Raw genomic sequence first — 17,346 nt, forward strand, 5'->3', positions numbered from 1 at the left:
GTTAAATGACTTGTTTCAAGTGACAAAGCTAAGTTAATAACAGAGGGACTCATAGAATTCTGCTCCTCTATGACTAGAAGGGAAAAAAAGAACCTGCATATACAGAAGGTAGATATGGGGGTGTAAGATAATTCTGGAGATTATTATATAAGTGTACATACACATGCCCACATGTAACACTGAGAATATAAATTTGTCACTGGATTTTGTCAACAGCTAGGAAACACGCCTCAATGCAGATATTTATATATTTTTGCATGTGTGTCTAAATCTGTCGCTTGTCATTTCTGAAAGATGATGACAAAAGTTTAAAAGGTCAATAGTTATTTTTAAGACTATGCTCAAGCAAGACATATGGCACTAGTTTTTACTTGAAATCTTACAGACAGCAGCCATGGCATTAATAAATTGAATTTTCTTTTAGAGGTATGAAAAATAGGTGAAAACATTTAAAGTTAGCATTTCTGGTACTACCTAGTATTACTGGATTTTTCACTATATAATTGACAACTTGACATATTTTTTCCAAACATCTACAATTTTAGGGAAAAATATGTAAGTAAAAATTGGACTAAATGGGGAGATATGTCATTTTACTGAATGAATGGCTCAACATTAAATATCTCAACTATACCTGATTAAACTTAAAAGTCAATGGAAATTTCTTAATCTAGAAAATATCCTGACATTATGGGAGAATATATGCTTATAGTTACCTAGGAAAATCCTGAAAAAGAAAAAGGAAGTGGAAGAATACCATTTTTAAAGTATAAATGTTTATATTACTCATTCTTTTAACTATTAAAGTAAATTTCACAAGAATTCAGTATCTAAATATTTAAAAAATTATAAATATGTTGAGATAAAATACAGGAGAATATTTAACAGCTAGATTCCCATATCATACCATTTCTAATATCCAAATATATTCAAGATTTAATTATGAAAATACGATACTACAAAAATATTGAGACAATATAAGTAAATATTGTTATAACTTTGATGTTGAAGGTCTTTTATGGATAACACCAAACCCAAACAACACAAATTGATATATGGGATTAATAAAAATTTTAAACTTCTTTATGGCAAAGAGAATTATGAGGTTCAAATGTGAATTATAAGGTGTGAATATTTCCAAAAATACAATATTGTAAAGTTAAAAAATAAAAAATAAACTAATTAAAAAAAATAGCTAATACTACAAAAGGAACACTTACAAATCAGTTACCTGGAAGAAATCTCCCACTAGCTTACAAAAACTGAAAAAAAGGCAATTCACAGATGAAAAACTGTATGGGGAAACAAGCTTAAATAGGTTAAACCTCACAATAAATACATAAAATTCTTTACGAGAAATAATATTCACTTATTATATTGACAAATATGAAAAAGAATAATAACATCAGTATTGGAGAAGGTGTGGGAAAGGGAACACATTCAGAGGTGGCTGCTAAAGCATGAACTGGTACAACCTCTCAATAAAAAAAAAATTTGATGATACAAATATTCTTTGACTAGGCAAGTCCACTTCTAAAAGTACATCCAAAGAAAATAATCAGTGAAGTGTGAAAAAGGTATGTTCAAGAATAGTCTCTGCAATGCTGTTTATAGGGGAAAGAGTTACTGAGTGGTGATTAAGAGCTTGGAATCGAGGAGCCAGACTGTCTGGATTTAGACTTCTGATGCAAACCTCTTCCAACCCATGTGATCTTCGGCAAGTTAAACTTTCTGTGCTTCAGTTTCTTCATGAGCAGAAACAATAATAGTAACTGCCTCATAGCATTTTAAGAATAAAACAGGCAAACAAAAAAAAGCACCCAGAACATTGCCAGGAACTTAGTAAGCATTCAATAAATGTTATCTATTATTATTATTGCTAAGAAAAAAATTCTGAAATGCCATTTATAGGGATGGCTTAAGTAAAGCGTATTGATCAAAAGATCAGAACACTATGCGGTCCTTAGAAATGATGAGGTGAAATTACAAATATGGAAAAATGCCACCATAGATGACATTAAGTTTTTAAATAAAGGTTATAAAGTATTAATATACTACCCCATCTTTAACAAAACAAACACAAATATATATGTGAGCATGCAGAGAAAAGAATATGGAAGCACGTAAACCAAAGTATGAACAGTGACTGAATCTGGGTGTAGAATTATGGATGATTTTCATTTTCATCCCTATATTGTGGCTCCAAAATCACTGAAGATGGTGATTGCAGCCATGAAATTAAAAGACGCTTACCTCTTGGAAGGAAAGTTATGACCAACCTAGACAGCATATTAAAAAGCAGAGACATTACTTTGCTAACAAAGGTCCGTCTAGTCAAGGCTATGGTTTTTCCAGTGGTCATGTATGGATGTGAGAGTTGGACGGTGAAGAAAGCTGACCACCGAAGAACTGATGTTTCTGAACTGTGGTGTTGGAGAAGACTCTTGAGAGTCCCTTGGACTGCAAGGAGATCCAACCAGTCCATTCTAAAGGAGATCAGTCCTGGGTGTTCATTGGAAGGACTGATGTTGAAGCTGAAACTCCAATACTTTGGCCATCTGATGCGAAGAGCTGACTCAGTGGAAAAGACCCTGATGCTGGGAAAGATTGAGGGCAGGAGGAGAAAGGGACGACAGAGGATGAGATGGCTGGATGGTATCACCGACTCGATGGACATGGGTGTGGGTGGACTCAGGGAGTTGGTGATGGATAGGGAGGCCTAGCGTGCTGCGGTTCATGGGGTCGCAAAGAGTCGGACATGACTGAGCAACAGAACTGAACTGAACTTTGTGGCTTTTGGGTATGAAAAAAGTTTTTTTTTTTAATTAATATATGTTACCTTCATAATATAAAATGAACACACTCATTTTTGAAAAAAGGCAACTGGAAAGTTAATTGTCACAATTAGAAGTGATGAGGGATTGATAATGCAGAAGTTGAGGCAATGAAATAACCAGGGAAGGGGCAGGTTCAGGTTTCATCAGAGGAAGATTATATTCTCCAGTCATTCACTCTTTAATTGCTAAAAAACATGTTTATAGATGATGATGATAATATATACAATTGTGCTAAAATTATATGAATGCCTTGCATTTTACAAATAGATATGTTAATAGGCTATGAATATATGAGACTAGGGCTTGGGCTTAATTTTTTAAAAGATCAACTATCTACATTTTTCAATCCGAATTACCAATTTCGCAAAAGTAACATTTGTGCCACCAACCAAACAAAGTTGCTTAGTAGCAGTAGAAAACTGGATGATGGCAATATTGTTAGGCTTATCTGTCTATGTCTACAAATTTAGCTGAACTCATCTAATAATAATTGATGAAATCCAAATACCTAATTACACACATATGCACACACACATCATGTAACCATAGGTTACGAGTTATTGACTTGGTACATTATTTTTCTTACTACATTATTTTTCTTACTACATTATTTTTCTCACTACATTATTTTTCTGAAAGATTTGAAAGAGGTCAAGGAGAAGCCCCAGCAAGACGGTAAGAGGGGCGAATTCACATTCAGAATCAAACCCCATTTCCACCAGAGACTCTCAGAGGGATCAAACAAACCTGTGCACACCAGGACCAGAGACCCCACAGAGAGTGGGACAGAACTGTGTTTGAGTGTCTCCTGTGGAAGTACAGGTCAGCAGTGGGCCGCCACAGAGGCAGGGGCTCTGGGTGCAGCAGACTTGGGTATGGCATAAGCCCTATTGGAGGAGGTCACCATTAACCCCACTATAGAGCTGTGAGAACTTACACAGAACTGGGAAATAGACTCTTGGAGGGCACAAACAGAACCTTATGTGCACCAGGACCCAGGAGAAAGGAGCAGTGACCCCACAAGAGACTTAACCAGATTTGCCTGGGAGTGTCTAGGAGTCTTCGGTGGAGGTGTGGGTCGGTGGTGGCCTGCTGCAGGACTGGGGGTACTGAGTGTAGCAATACATGCATGGGACCTTTTGAAGGAGGTCGCCATTATCTTCATTACCTCCACCATAGTTTGACCCCAGGTAAATAGCAGGGAGAGAACACAGCTCCATTCACCAACAGAAAGTTGGATTAAAGATTTACTGAGCATGGCCCCGCCCATTGTAACAAGACCCAGTTTCCCCCTAAGTCAGTGTCTCCCATCAGGAAGCTTCAATAAGCCTCTTATCCTTCTTCATCAGAGGGCAGCGAGAATGAAAACCACAATCACAAAAAACTAACCAAATTGATCATATGGACCACAGCCTTGTGTAATTCAGTGAAACTATGAGCCATGCCCTGTAGAGCCACCCAAGACGGACAGGTCATGGTGGAGAGGTCTGACAAAATGTGTTCCACCAGAGAAGGGAATGGCAAACCACTTCAGTATTCTTGCCTTGAGAACCCCATGAACAGTATGAAAAGGCAAAAAGACAGGAGACTGAAAGATGAATTCCCCAGGTTGGTAGGCGCCCAGTATGCTACTAGAGATCAGTGGAGAAATGACTCCAGAAAGAATGAAGAGAAGGGCCCAAGCCAAAACAACACCCAGTTGTGGATGTGATTGGTGATGGAAGCAAAGTCCGATGCTGTAAAGAGCAATATTGCATAGGAACCTGGAATGTTAGGTCCATGAATCACGACAAATTGGAAGTGGTCAAACAGGAGATGGCAAGAGTGAATGCCAACATTTTAGGAATCAGCGAACTAAAATGGACTGTAACGGGTGAATTTAACTCAGATGACCACTATACCTACCACTGTGGGCAAGAATCCCTTAGAAGAAATGGAGTAGCCATCATAGTCAACAAAAGAGTCCAAAATGCAGTACTTGGATGCAATCTCAATAACGACAGAATGATCTCTGTTCATTTCCAAGGCAAACCATTCAATATCACAGTAATCCAAGCCTATGCCCTGACCAGCAATGCTGAAGAAGCTGAAGCTGAATAGTTCTATGAAGACCTTCTAGAACTAACACCCAAAAAAGATGTGCTTTTCATTAGAGGGGACTGGAATGCAAAAGTAGGAAGTCAAGAGATACATGGAGTAACAGGCAAATTTGGCCTTGGAGTACAGAATGAAGCAGGGCAAAGCCTAACAGAGTTTTGCCAAGAGAATGCACTGGTCATAGCAAACACCCTCTTCCAACAACACAAGAGAAGACTATACACAGGGACATCACCAGATGGTCAACACCGAAATCAGATTGATTATATTCTTTGGAGCCAAAAATGGAGAAGCTCTATATAGTCATCAAAAACAAGACTGGGAGCTGACTGTGGATCAGATCATGAACTCCTTATTCCCAAATTCAGACTTAAGTTGAAGAAAGTAGGGAAAACCACTAGACCATTCAGGTATGACCTAAATCAAATCCCTTATGATTATACAGTGGAAGTGACAAACAGATTCAAGGGATTAGATGTGATAGACAGAGTGCCTTAAGAACTATGGACAGAGGTTCATGACATTGTACAGGAGACAGGAATCAAGACCATCCCCCAGAAAAAGCAAAAAAGCAAAAAATGCAAAAAAGCAAAATGGCTATTTGAGGAGGCCTTACAAATAGCTGTGAAAAGAAGAGGAGCAAAAAGCAAAGGAAAAAAGGAAAGATATACCCATTTGAATGCAGAGTTCCAAAGAATAGCAAGGAGAGATAAGAAAGCCTTCCTCAGTGATCAGTGCAAAGAAATAGTAGAAAACAATAGAATGGGAAAGACTAGAGATCTTTTCAAGAAAATTAGAGATACCAAAGGAACATTTCATGCAAAGCTGGGCACAATAAAGGACAGAAATAATACAGACCGAACAGAAGCAGAAGATAGTAAGAAGAGGTGGCAAGAATAGAGAAGAACTATACAAAAAAAGATCATGACCCAGATAATTACGATGGTAGAGCCATGCATAGAGCCAGACATACTGGAATGTGAAGTGAAGTGGGCCTTAGGAAGCATCACTACAAACAAAGCTAATGGAGGTGATGGAATTCCAGTTGAGCTATTTCAAATCCTAAAAGATGATGCTGTGAAAGTGCTGCACTTAATATACCAGCAAATTGGGAAAACTCAGCAGTGGCCACAGGACTGGAAAAGGTCAGTTTTCATTCCAATCCCAAAGAAAGGCAATGCCAAAGAATGTTCAAACTACCACACAATTGCACCCATCTCACACACTAGCAAAGTAATGCTCAAAATTCTCCAAGCCAGGCTTCAACAGTACGTTAACCATGAACTTCCAGATGTTCAAGCGGGATTTAGAAAAGGCACAGGAACCAGAGATCAAATTGCCAACATCCGCTGGATCATCGAAAAAGCAAGAGAGTTTCAGAAAAACATCTATTTCTGCTTTATTGACTAGCCAAAGCCTTTGACTGTATGGATCACAACAAACCGTGGAAAATTTTGAAAGAGATGGGAATACCAGACCACCTGACCTGCCTTCTGAGAAATCTGTATGCAAGTCAGGAAGCAACACTTAGAATTAGACATGGAACAACAGACTGCTTCCAAATAGGGAAAGGAGAAAGTCAAGGCTGTATATTGTCACCCTGCTTATTTAACTTATATGCAGAGTACATCATAAGAAACGCTGGGCTGGATGAAGCACAAGCTGGAATCAAGATTGCCAGGAGAAATATTAATAACCTCAGATATATATGACACCAACCTTATGGTAGAAAGCAAAAAAGAACTAAAGAGCCTCTTGATGAAAAGGAAAGAGGAGAGTGAAAAAGTTGGCTTAAAACTCAACATTCAGAAAACTAAGGTCATGGCATCCAGTCCCATCACTTCATGGCAAATAGATGGGGAAACAGTGACTAAGTTTATTTTCTTGGGCTCCAGCATCACTGCAGATGGTGACTGCAGCCATGAAATTAAAAGACACTTGCTCCCTGGAAGAAAAGCTATGACAAACATAGACAGCATATTAAAAAGCAGAGACATTACTTTACCAGCTATGGTCCATCTAGTCAAAGCCATGGCTTAATGTATGAATGCGAGAGTTGGACTGTAAAAAAAGCTGGGGCCAAAGAATTGATGCTTTTCAACTGTGGTGTTGGAGAAGACTCTTGAGAGTCCCTTGGACTTCAAGGAGATCCAACCAGTCAATCCTAAAGGAAATCAGTCCTGAATAATCATTGGAAGGACTGATGCTGAAGCTGAAACTCCAATACTTTGGCCATCTGATGTGGAGAACTGACTCATTGGAAAACACCCTGATGCTGGGAAAGATTGAAGGCAGGAAAAAAAGGGGACAACAGAGGATGAGATGGTTGGATAGCATCACCAACCTGATGGACATGAGTTTGAGCAGGCTCCGGGAGTTGGTGATGGACAGGGAAGTCTGGGGTTGCAAAGAGTCGGACATGAATGAATGGCTGAACTGAACTGACTAGGGGCAAAAAGAGATCAAAAATAAATAAATGTTTAACGTGGAAAAAAAAATAACCCTGAACACTTGGTAGGAAAATGGGCAAAAACACAAACAAATAATCAAGAGAATGATACACAAGTGGCCCTTAAAGATATTTCACTTCACTTACAGTAAAATAAATGCAAATTAAAACTATGTTTGCACTAGCCATGAACAATCTGAAAATAAAATTAAGAAAATATATTTAGAATAGCATGCGAAAGAATACACATTTAGAAACAGATTTAACAAAAGTATGCAATTTGTGCTCAGAAAACAATAAAACGTGTTGAGAAAAATTAAAGAAGACATAAGTACATAGAAAGATATCCCATGTTCATGGATTGGGCGATTTAATATTCTTAACCTACCAATAATACTCCCCAAATTGACCTACATATTCAACAGAATTCATATCAAAATACCAGCTGGCTATCTTTATTTTTTTGCAGAAATTTACAATATGACCCTACAATTATTATGGAAACAAAAGGGGCAATCTTGAAAAAGAACAAAGTTGGAAGATGGACACTATTTGAATTCAAAACTTACTAAAAAGTCACAGGAATCAAGACAGTGTGTTAACTACATAAGGATAGACATATATCAGTGGAATAAACCTGAAAGTGCATAAATAAGCCCTAACAATATACTCAACCAATTTCTTGACACAAGAGTGCCAAGACAATTCAATTTTCAACAAATGGTACTAGGACAATTGCACACCCACAGGCAAAACAATAGAATTGGACTCCTTCCTTATACTACACAAAAATTAACTCCAAATTAACCCCATAGACTTAAGTGTAAGAGTTAAAACAATAAAGCTCTTTAAAAAAGTCTTAACAAGTTAGAGAAAACCTTAGCTACAACACCAAAAGCATATGTAACAATAGAAAAATGAAATACATTGGACTTTATCACAAGTAAACATTTTCTGTTTGAAAGGATACAATTAAGAAAATGAGAACACAACTCATAGAATAGGAGAAAATATATGCATATCCCACATCTGATAAGGGACTAATATCTAAGATATATAAAGGACTTTCACAATTTAATCATAAAAACAAAAATCCTACTAAAAATGGTCTGAGGATCTGAATAGACATTTTTCCAAAGATACACAAATGGTCAAAAAGCATATAAGATATTCAGTGTCATTAGTCATCAGAGAAATGCAGATCAAAACCACAGTGAGATACCACTTACCATGGAGACTCCAAAATTCCTCTGAAAAGGAAAATGTATATATATGGAGAACAGGAAGGAGCCGTACAAACACCAGAAACAAACTCATATACATGGGAAAGTAATATGTGATTGAGTTGGTATTGTAAATTAACAAGGAGATGTACTACTCAATGAATGATTTGGTAACAATTAGCTATCTATTTGAAGAAAAATCAAACTGGATCCATATACGATACATACAAAAATAATTCTAGAGAAAGTAAAAACCTAATCATAAAAAGCCTATAAACATGACAAAAGAAAAATGTGTGTTGTAATATTTTTATGATATATCACTATTAAGCAAGACAACATAATTAATATTATTGAAAAATATTATTAAGACCTAAATCCTGATAAGCAAAAAGAAGAAGAGTTGACACATTAAATTAAAATTTAAAAAATTTATAAAGCACCATCAGTTCAGTTCAGTCGCTCAGTCATGTCTGACTCTTTGCGACCCCATGAATTGCAGCACACCAGGCCTCCCTATCCATCACCAACTCCCTGAGTCCACCCACACCCATGTCCATCGAGTCGGTGATGCCATCCAACCATCTCATCCTCTGTCGTCCCTTTCTCCTCCCGCCCCAAATCCTACCCAGCATTAGGGCCTTTTCCAATGAGTCAACCCTTCGCATGAGGTGCCCAAAGTATTGGAGTTTCAGCTTCAACATCAGAACTTCCAATGAACACCCAGGATTGATCTCTTTTAGGATGGATTGATTGGATCTCCTTGGAGTCCAAGGGACTCTCAAGAGTCTTCTCCAACACCACAGTTCAAAAGCATCAATTCTGCGGCACTCAGCTTTCTTCACCGTCCAACTCTCACATCCATACATGACCACTGGAAAAACCATAGTCTTGACTAGACGTACTTTTGTTGGCAAAGTAATGTCTCTGCTTTTAAATATGCTACCTAGGTTGGCCATAACCTTCCTTCCAAGGAGTAAGCATCTTTTAATTTCATGTGGGCAAGAATCCCTCAGAAGAAATGGAGTAGCCATCATGGTCAACAAAAGAGTCCGAAATGCAGTACTTGGATGCAATCTCAAAAACGACAGAATGATCTCTGTTCGTTTCCAAGGCAAACCATTCAATATCACGGTAATCCAAGTCTATGCCCCAACCAGTAATGCCGAAGAAGCTGAAGTTGAACGATTCTATGAAGACCTACAAGACCTTTTAGAACTAACACCCAAAAAAGATGTCCTTTTCATTATAGGGGACTGGAATGCAAAAGTAGGAAGTCAAGAAACACCTGGCGTAACAGGCAAGTTTGGCCTTGGAATACAGAATGAAGCAGGGCAAAGGCTAATAGAGTTTTGCCACGAGAACGCACTGGTAATAGCAAACACCCTATTCCAACAACACAAGAGAAGACTCTACACGTGGACATCACCAGATGGTCAACACCAAAATCAGATTGATTATATTCTTTGCAGCCAAAGATGGAGAAGCTCTATACAGTCAGCAAAAACAAGACCGGGAGCAGACTGTGGCTCGGATCATGAACTGCTTATTGCCAAATTCAGACTTAAATTGAAGAAAGTAGGGAAAACCACTAGACCATTCAGGTATGACCTAGATCAAATCCCTTATGAGTATACAGTGGAAGTGACAAATAGATTTAAGGGACTAGACCTGATAGACAGAGTGCCTGATGAACTATGGACAGAGGTTCGTGACATTGTACAGGAGACAGGGATCAAGAAAATCCCCATGGAAAAGAAATGCAAAAAAGCAAAATGGCTGTCTGAGGAGGCCTTACAGATAGCTGGGAAGAGAAGAGAAGCAAAAAGCAAAGGAGAAAAGGAAAGATATTCCTATCTGAATGCAGAGTTCCAAAGAATAGCAAGGAGAGATAAGAAAGCCTTCCTCAGCGATCAGTGCAAAGAAATAGAGGAAAACAACAGATTTGGGCTTGATCCCAACAGATTTGGGAAAGACTAGAGATCTCTTCAAGAAAATTAGAGATAAAGCACCATAAATAAAACTAAATGATAAACAACAGAATAGGAGAAAATGTTTGCAATGTTTACAACAGACAAAAGATTATTTTTTAGAAGACTTAAAGAACTCCCACAAAGCAGTAAGAGAGATGTACATAAAGAATCACACTCAGGATATACACTATAATTCTGTTTTAATATAAAAAAACTGGCAACCTCAGCCCTCATCAACTGAGGTATCGCTAAGTTAGAATAAATTCCCATTATCTAATAGTTAAAAGAATGAGGTATATAGATCTTTTGACATTAAAAGTTCTAGTGCTACCATAAAAACAGTCAAGCTTCACCATATACACAACTTGATCCCATTTATATTTTAAAATAGATTTATGGCTGCATTCAAAAAGGATACACACCTACTGGCTACTCATTTTCTCTCTAGAGAGAAGAGGTTGGAATGGGAGGCACTACTGGAGGATATTTTTATTCAATATGCCTCTACACTGTGAATATTTTACAATGATAATATTACCCATTCAACTAAATTTAATAACCTGTAACTGGAAATACATGTGAAAACATAGTAATTAAGAGTCACCTAGAAGTCTAGTATCCAGAACACCAATCATATATATTATTAGTGTATTTTCTTCCAGCTTTATGATTGTAGATTTCTTAAAAATATCACCTTGTATCTAAAATTTACAGCCTTTAATGAGGATTTTCACCCTTTGGAAAAAAATTCTCCTCATCTGCTGACCATCTCATTCTACTGACCATACAATGTATACATTGCATTCGCCTAAGTTATTAAGAAAAGTATTTCATTTGTCTTTCAGTGCTTCATGATGAGAGAATTGTCCTTAAATGGCAGACTTTCTACGAATGATCTTTATTAACATTTATGGACTATAGTCAGTGACCTAACTGTGGTCATAGGAACTGAACTAACTACTTTTTTCTTAACCTAAATATGGCAACTTCAAAATAAACCACTTATGCCTCTTTGGACTCAATCAGATAAATGAGTACAGCACTTAGTAAGCACTCAATAGACACTAAGTGCTGTAAGTACTATATCTTATTTCAGAAGAAAAGTACATAGTAGTGACTTCTATAACCATAAATTTAGAAATAACACATCAATTAGAAGACCACACCAATGTGAATGAACTTAATGCCATTGAACTGCATATTTAAAATGGCAAAATGGTAAACTTTACATATTATGTTTATTTTACAATAAAAAATTTGAAAAGTTATACTGATTAAAAGAGCATATAATAAAACTCATTTTTTATTTGATATTTTGACTAATTGAAGCAGGTTACTAGAAACTCCAGATCAAGCCCAATCCAGCAAGTCAGCAATGAGGTATGATCTGTACATCACTAAATAAGCATTCTATTTTCATTTTCACCTCTTCTAAAATCTAGGGTTTCAAAAGAGTTTTCTACTTACTTTTATTTCTTACGTGTAGGTCACTCAAGGTTTACTTTGCAGATAGGTGTAAAAAGAACAAATACATTCTTTTTACTATCATAGAGCTCCTGAATAAGAGTGGAGCTCATGTTTGAGATATTCATTCACAAGGCCCTAATATATCCTATGAAATCCCATTATTCAAAATGTAAATCTCTAACATTACAAAGGAGATAGTTGTTCTAGGTAGAACTTTTCTCCAGAGAAGACTGTAAATATCTTGCAACCCTATAGTCACCATGATCTAAGCTAGAGTTTATATTTTGAGTCATTCTGAAGACTGTACTATTACTAGTTCCAGGCAGTTGAATGAGTCTGTAAATTAATGGAGTGGATAAGCAGATATACTATTAAAAAAAAAACTTGAGAATTTCTCAGAGCTTTAAACTATGAATGTTCTTTCTTTCTCTTTCCTTATAAGCGGAAGGAACATATTTGATATCAGAGATATTAATAGGAAAGCTAAAAGCAAAGTCTCTGGTTTGCAAGATATGCTAATGCTAAGTCGCTTCAGTCGTGCCCAACTCTGTGCGACCCCATAGATGGCAACCCACCAGGCTCCCCCGTCCCTGGGATTCTCCAGGCAAGACACTGGAATGGGTTGCCATTTCCTTCTCCAATGCATGAAAGTGAAAAGTGAAAGAAGTCGCTCAGTCGTGTCTGACTCTTAGCGACCCCATGGACTGCAGCCTACCAGGCTCCTCCGTCCATGGGATTCTCCAGGTAAGAGTACTGGAGTGGGGTGCCATTGATCATATTTCATGTATTAACGATTAAACACCTTTAAGGAATAACAGGGAAAATATAAAGCTTTATGAAAAGTTCTTGTGCCTAGTGATATAGCACCTACCAAGGAGATTAGTTTATTTCTAATCTACTCCTAGAAAATAAATGTAGCTGAGTTACATTTTTCTGTCACTGACATATTCCACTTGTTACTTTCCACCCATTAGCAATGATTTATAAAAAATTACATACTATATCAAACTCATTCCCTCTTTTTCTAATCAATTTTTTAAACTGATTTTTCAATGTTGTTTTTAGTGAAAGTAATCCTAATTACCAGAATTTTAAAGAAGTTGTTTGAAACATTACAAATTATGGTTTCATAAAAAGGCATAGCTTCCTTCTCAAAAATTGGGATTAAAAAAAGGCTAAAATGCCCAATACCAAGACGGAATTTCTCCAATATAAACTGGTTGACTTCTTAGTCCTAATTATGCTTCTACATCACAGTAATTTTAGGCAGTTGTAAAGGAAAAGGGGATATGTGATGAAATTAACAGCAAAAGTTCACCAACTTACTGAAAGCAATTTGGCCCAAATACAGTGGCAAGATTGTGAACATTCATGCGGTTCTGCACATGGTGCTTGGCTACTTTTGTCAAAAACTGGCAAAGGTACTTGAGGAGGCAGTAGTGGGTATCTGGCAGCTCTTCTATTAAGGCTCTTAAGTTACTCTCCTGAGCATCATTTCTGTCATCTGGAAAAAAAAACAGAACAAAAATTGTTCTCAGGTATATTTTACAGTAGTAAAAATGATACACAAGTACAATACATCCCAACATTTAATTCAGAAAATCATTCCCAGGGACTGAGATGTGCCATTATAAAGAGGCATTTTTGCTTTTTCTTTGATCCTCAAGCATTTGATTTTAATTTTCAAGAATAACTGACTTATTCAAGACATCCTGAAAACCACAAGCTTTTTATTCAGTGAATAAAATAGGTTGGTATTTCAATTCTGTGTTTTCTTGCCACAAATTAAGATAACGGCTGGACTTTTATCCACAGCATATCTTTCATTTCATTTTTGTCTTTAAGTCTGTTAAAAACAACAATCTCTTGGTTAAAAAAACTTGATGTAAGAGACCTACCCAGATCACCATGAGTGACACCAAACTCAATTATCAGGGGTCTGTGCATAGAGAAAAATGGAAAGAATCTTTAAATTTTTAAGCAGCTTTTTAATCACCCACATGTCACAGAGTTTAGAATTTGATATGTGCTTCATACAAAAGTCTAATAACCTTGTGTGTGCCTAGTCGCTCAGTTGGATTGAGCATATCTGACTCTTTTCGACCCTTCAGACAGTAGCCTGCCAGGATCCTCTATCTATAGGATTTTCTAGGCAAGAATACTGGAGTGGGTTGCCATTTCCTCCTCCAGATCATCTTCCCAACCCAGTGATTAAACCCTAGTCTTCTGTGTCTCCTGCATTGCAGGCAGATTCTTTACCCACTGAGCCACTGAGGAACCCCAATAACCTTGTATGAAACCAAAAACATCCAACAATGTGCCAAAATTCACAGGCAGACATGTGAAAAGTTTCCCTCAATTCTCAGAGATTTGTTTTGTCGATATTTAAATAGCAAAGTTTCTATCTTAAGTAATCGTGTATACCTCTTTCTATCAGAGGGACACATAAATCTTTTACAGAAAATACTTTCAAGGAATAATGACAATCTATCAGACATCAAATTGCCAACATCTGTTGGATCATCGAAAAAGCAAGAGAGTTTCTGCTTTATTGACTACGCCAAAGCCTTTGACTGTGTGGATCACAATAAACTGTGGAAAATTTTGAAAGAGATGGGAATACCATACCATCTGACCTGCCTTCTGAGAAATCTGTATGCAGGTTAGGAAGCAACAGTTAGAACTGGACATGGAACAACAGACTGGTTCCAAATAGGGAAAGGAGTACATCAAGGCTGTATATTGCCACCCTGCTTATTTAACTTATATGCAGAATACATCATGAGAAACGCTGGGCTGGAAGAAGCACAAGCTGGAATCAAGATTGCTGGGATAAATATCAATAACCTCAGAAACGCAAATGACACCAACCTTATGGCAGAAAGCAAAGAAGAACTAAAGAGCCTCTTGATCAAAGTGAAAGAGGACAGTGAAAAAGTTGGCTTAAAGCTCAACATTCAGAAAACTAAGATCATGGCATCCAGTCCCATCACTTCATGGCAAATAGATGGGGAAACAACGGAAACAGTGAGAGATTTTATTTTGGGGGGCTCCAAAATCAGTGCAGATGGTGACTGCAGCCATGAAATTAAAAGACGCTTACTCCTTGGAAGAAAAGTTATGAGCAACCTAGACAGCATATTAAAAAGCAGAAACATTATTTTGCTGACAAAGGTCCGCCTAGTAAAGGCTATGGTTTTTCCAGTAGTCATTTATGGATATGAGAGTTGGACTATAAAGAAAGCTGAGTGCCAAAGAATTGATGGTTTTGAACTGTGGCGTTGGAGAAGACTCTTGAGAGTCCGTTGGACAGCAAGGAGATCCAACTAGTCCATCCTAAAGGAAATCAGTACTGAATATTCATTGGAAGACCTGATGCTAAAGCTGAAATTCCAATACTCTGGCCACCTGATGTGAAGAACTGACTCATTGGGAAAGACTCTGATGCTGGGAAAGATTGAAGGCAGGAGAAGGGGATGACAGAGGATGAGATGGTTGGATGGTATTACCAACTCAATGGACATGAGTTTGAGTAAACTCTGGGAGTTGGTGATGGACACGGACGCCTGGCGTGCTGCAGTCCATGGGGTGACAAAGAATAGGACACGACTGAGCGACTGAACTGAACTGATCCTTTAGACAGATGTCTAAGAGAATAAAAATTTGAGCCAATTATATTTAATACACATTGGATTCTTTAATTTAGATAGGCCAGCTGCTCTAGCCAGTCAATAATGTAAGAAACAGAAAAGTGAGGCAAGTAAGATGCAAAGGAAGAAGAGTGTCAGTGTTACAGATACATAGGTAATGTACAATGGCAGGAAGTGAAAACACAGAAAGTCACAGATTGCCACTGCCAGTGGCTGAAGAGCACAGGATAAGAATGCAGGCTAGGAAGCAGGTTTAGCTACCTACTACTTTTGTGACCTCCGACTCTTCACTGAACTGTTTCCTTATTTTTAAGGGTAATATAAACTATCTAACAGGGTTATGATGGGGATTTAATGAGTTGACAGTTGCAGAGTATTTAAAACAAAGTAGGTGACACATACTAAGTGCTATGTTAAGTATTTGTTAAATAAGCAAAGTAATGTTTTGCTTTACCTTCATTACCTTGGTTTTATGAATGCAGTGAGGTTTCAGTGAAATGTCTTTCAACAGGAACCCATTTCACCCTTTTGAATGTTAGAATAAGTGGTGCTGTCAAAAATAGCAATGCTGAAAATGTACAGATGTCCAATCTTTGGTAGAATCATATTGGAGAACATTTTGTTTATGACTGGAATAACTTCATTTCTTATTGACCACAAACAATGTGATCCAGTAAACTATAATTTCAGGGCAAATAGATCTCTTGATACTAGAAGTTATTCATATTATTTTTTTTTTTTTTGGCTGAGTGGGCTGTTTTTTTCTCTAGTTGCAGTGAGCAGAGGCTACTTTCTAGTTGGGATGTGCAGGCTTCTCACTGCAGTGGCTTCTCTTGTTGCAGAGCACAGGCTCTAGGGCATGAGGGCTTCCATAGCTGTTCCACATGGGCTCAGCAGCTGTGGCTCCCAGGTTCCAGAGCATAGGCTCAATAGCTGTGGCACATGGGGCTTAGTTGCTCAATGGCATGTGGGATCTTCCCGGACCAGGGATCGAACCTGTGTCTCCTGCATTGGCAGGCAGATTCTTTATACTGAACCACTGGGAAAATCCTACTTTTTTTTTTTAAAATCATATCCAAATATTTTGCTAATCCATAAAGATGTGGCATGTTGCATATTACCATGTTATTTTCCACTGTACTATGATCTTGCCTAGCAGGAATATGTAAGAAATGGAAATAATTAAGTTTGGAGTGATTAAAAATAAATTGATAACTACCCATTTCTCATACCTTTATATTATAAAGATAAATATGAACTAAGAGGGGCTTCCCTGGTGGCTTAGGGTAAAGAATCCACCTGCCAATGCAGGAGACACAGGTTTGATTCCTGGTCTGGAAAGATCCCACATGCTACGGAGCAACCAAACCCATGCACCACAACTATTGAGCCTGGGCTTAGAGCTTGAGAGCCACAACTACAGAAGCGCACACGCCCTAAAGCCTGTGCTCCACAAAGAAGCCAACACATTAAGAAGCCTGTGCACTACAATTAGAGAGTAGACCCCGCTAGTTGCAGCTAATGAAAAGCCCACATAGCAAGGAAGATGCAGTGCAGTCAAAATAAATACGTAAAATAAAAGAAAAGGAACTAAGAGACAATGTACTCCTATTTGCCTTTTTTTCCTTATGGTGACTAAGGCAAAGTGAG

The 17,346-nt window shown here is 37.6% G+C and overlaps 1 protein-coding gene across 8 annotated transcripts in view; it reads right to left on the minus strand.

Annotated features, from left to right (window-relative positions):
* The window catches only part of FAM13A (family with sequence similarity 13 member A), a 321,134-nt gene that overhangs the window by 243,909 nt on the left and 59,879 nt on the right, over positions 1-17,346 (minus strand). For all 8 annotated transcript variants that reach the window (XM_081594264.1, XM_081594235.1, XM_081594207.1 and 5 more), the window contains one exon: positions 13,373-13,550. In XM_081594264.1, the coding sequence (XP_081450390.1) occupies positions 13,373-13,550 (178 nt within the window). The remainder of the gene's footprint in view (positions 1-13,372; positions 13,551-17,346) is intronic.

Source organism: Giraffa tippelskirchi, chromosome 1 (genome assembly GCF_054371585.1).
Source record: "Giraffa tippelskirchi isolate mGirTip1 chromosome 1, T2T-mGirTip1v1.2.pri, whole genome shotgun sequence".
In the NCBI taxonomy this organism is placed as follows: domain Eukaryota; kingdom Metazoa; phylum Chordata; class Mammalia; order Artiodactyla; family Giraffidae; genus Giraffa; species Giraffa tippelskirchi.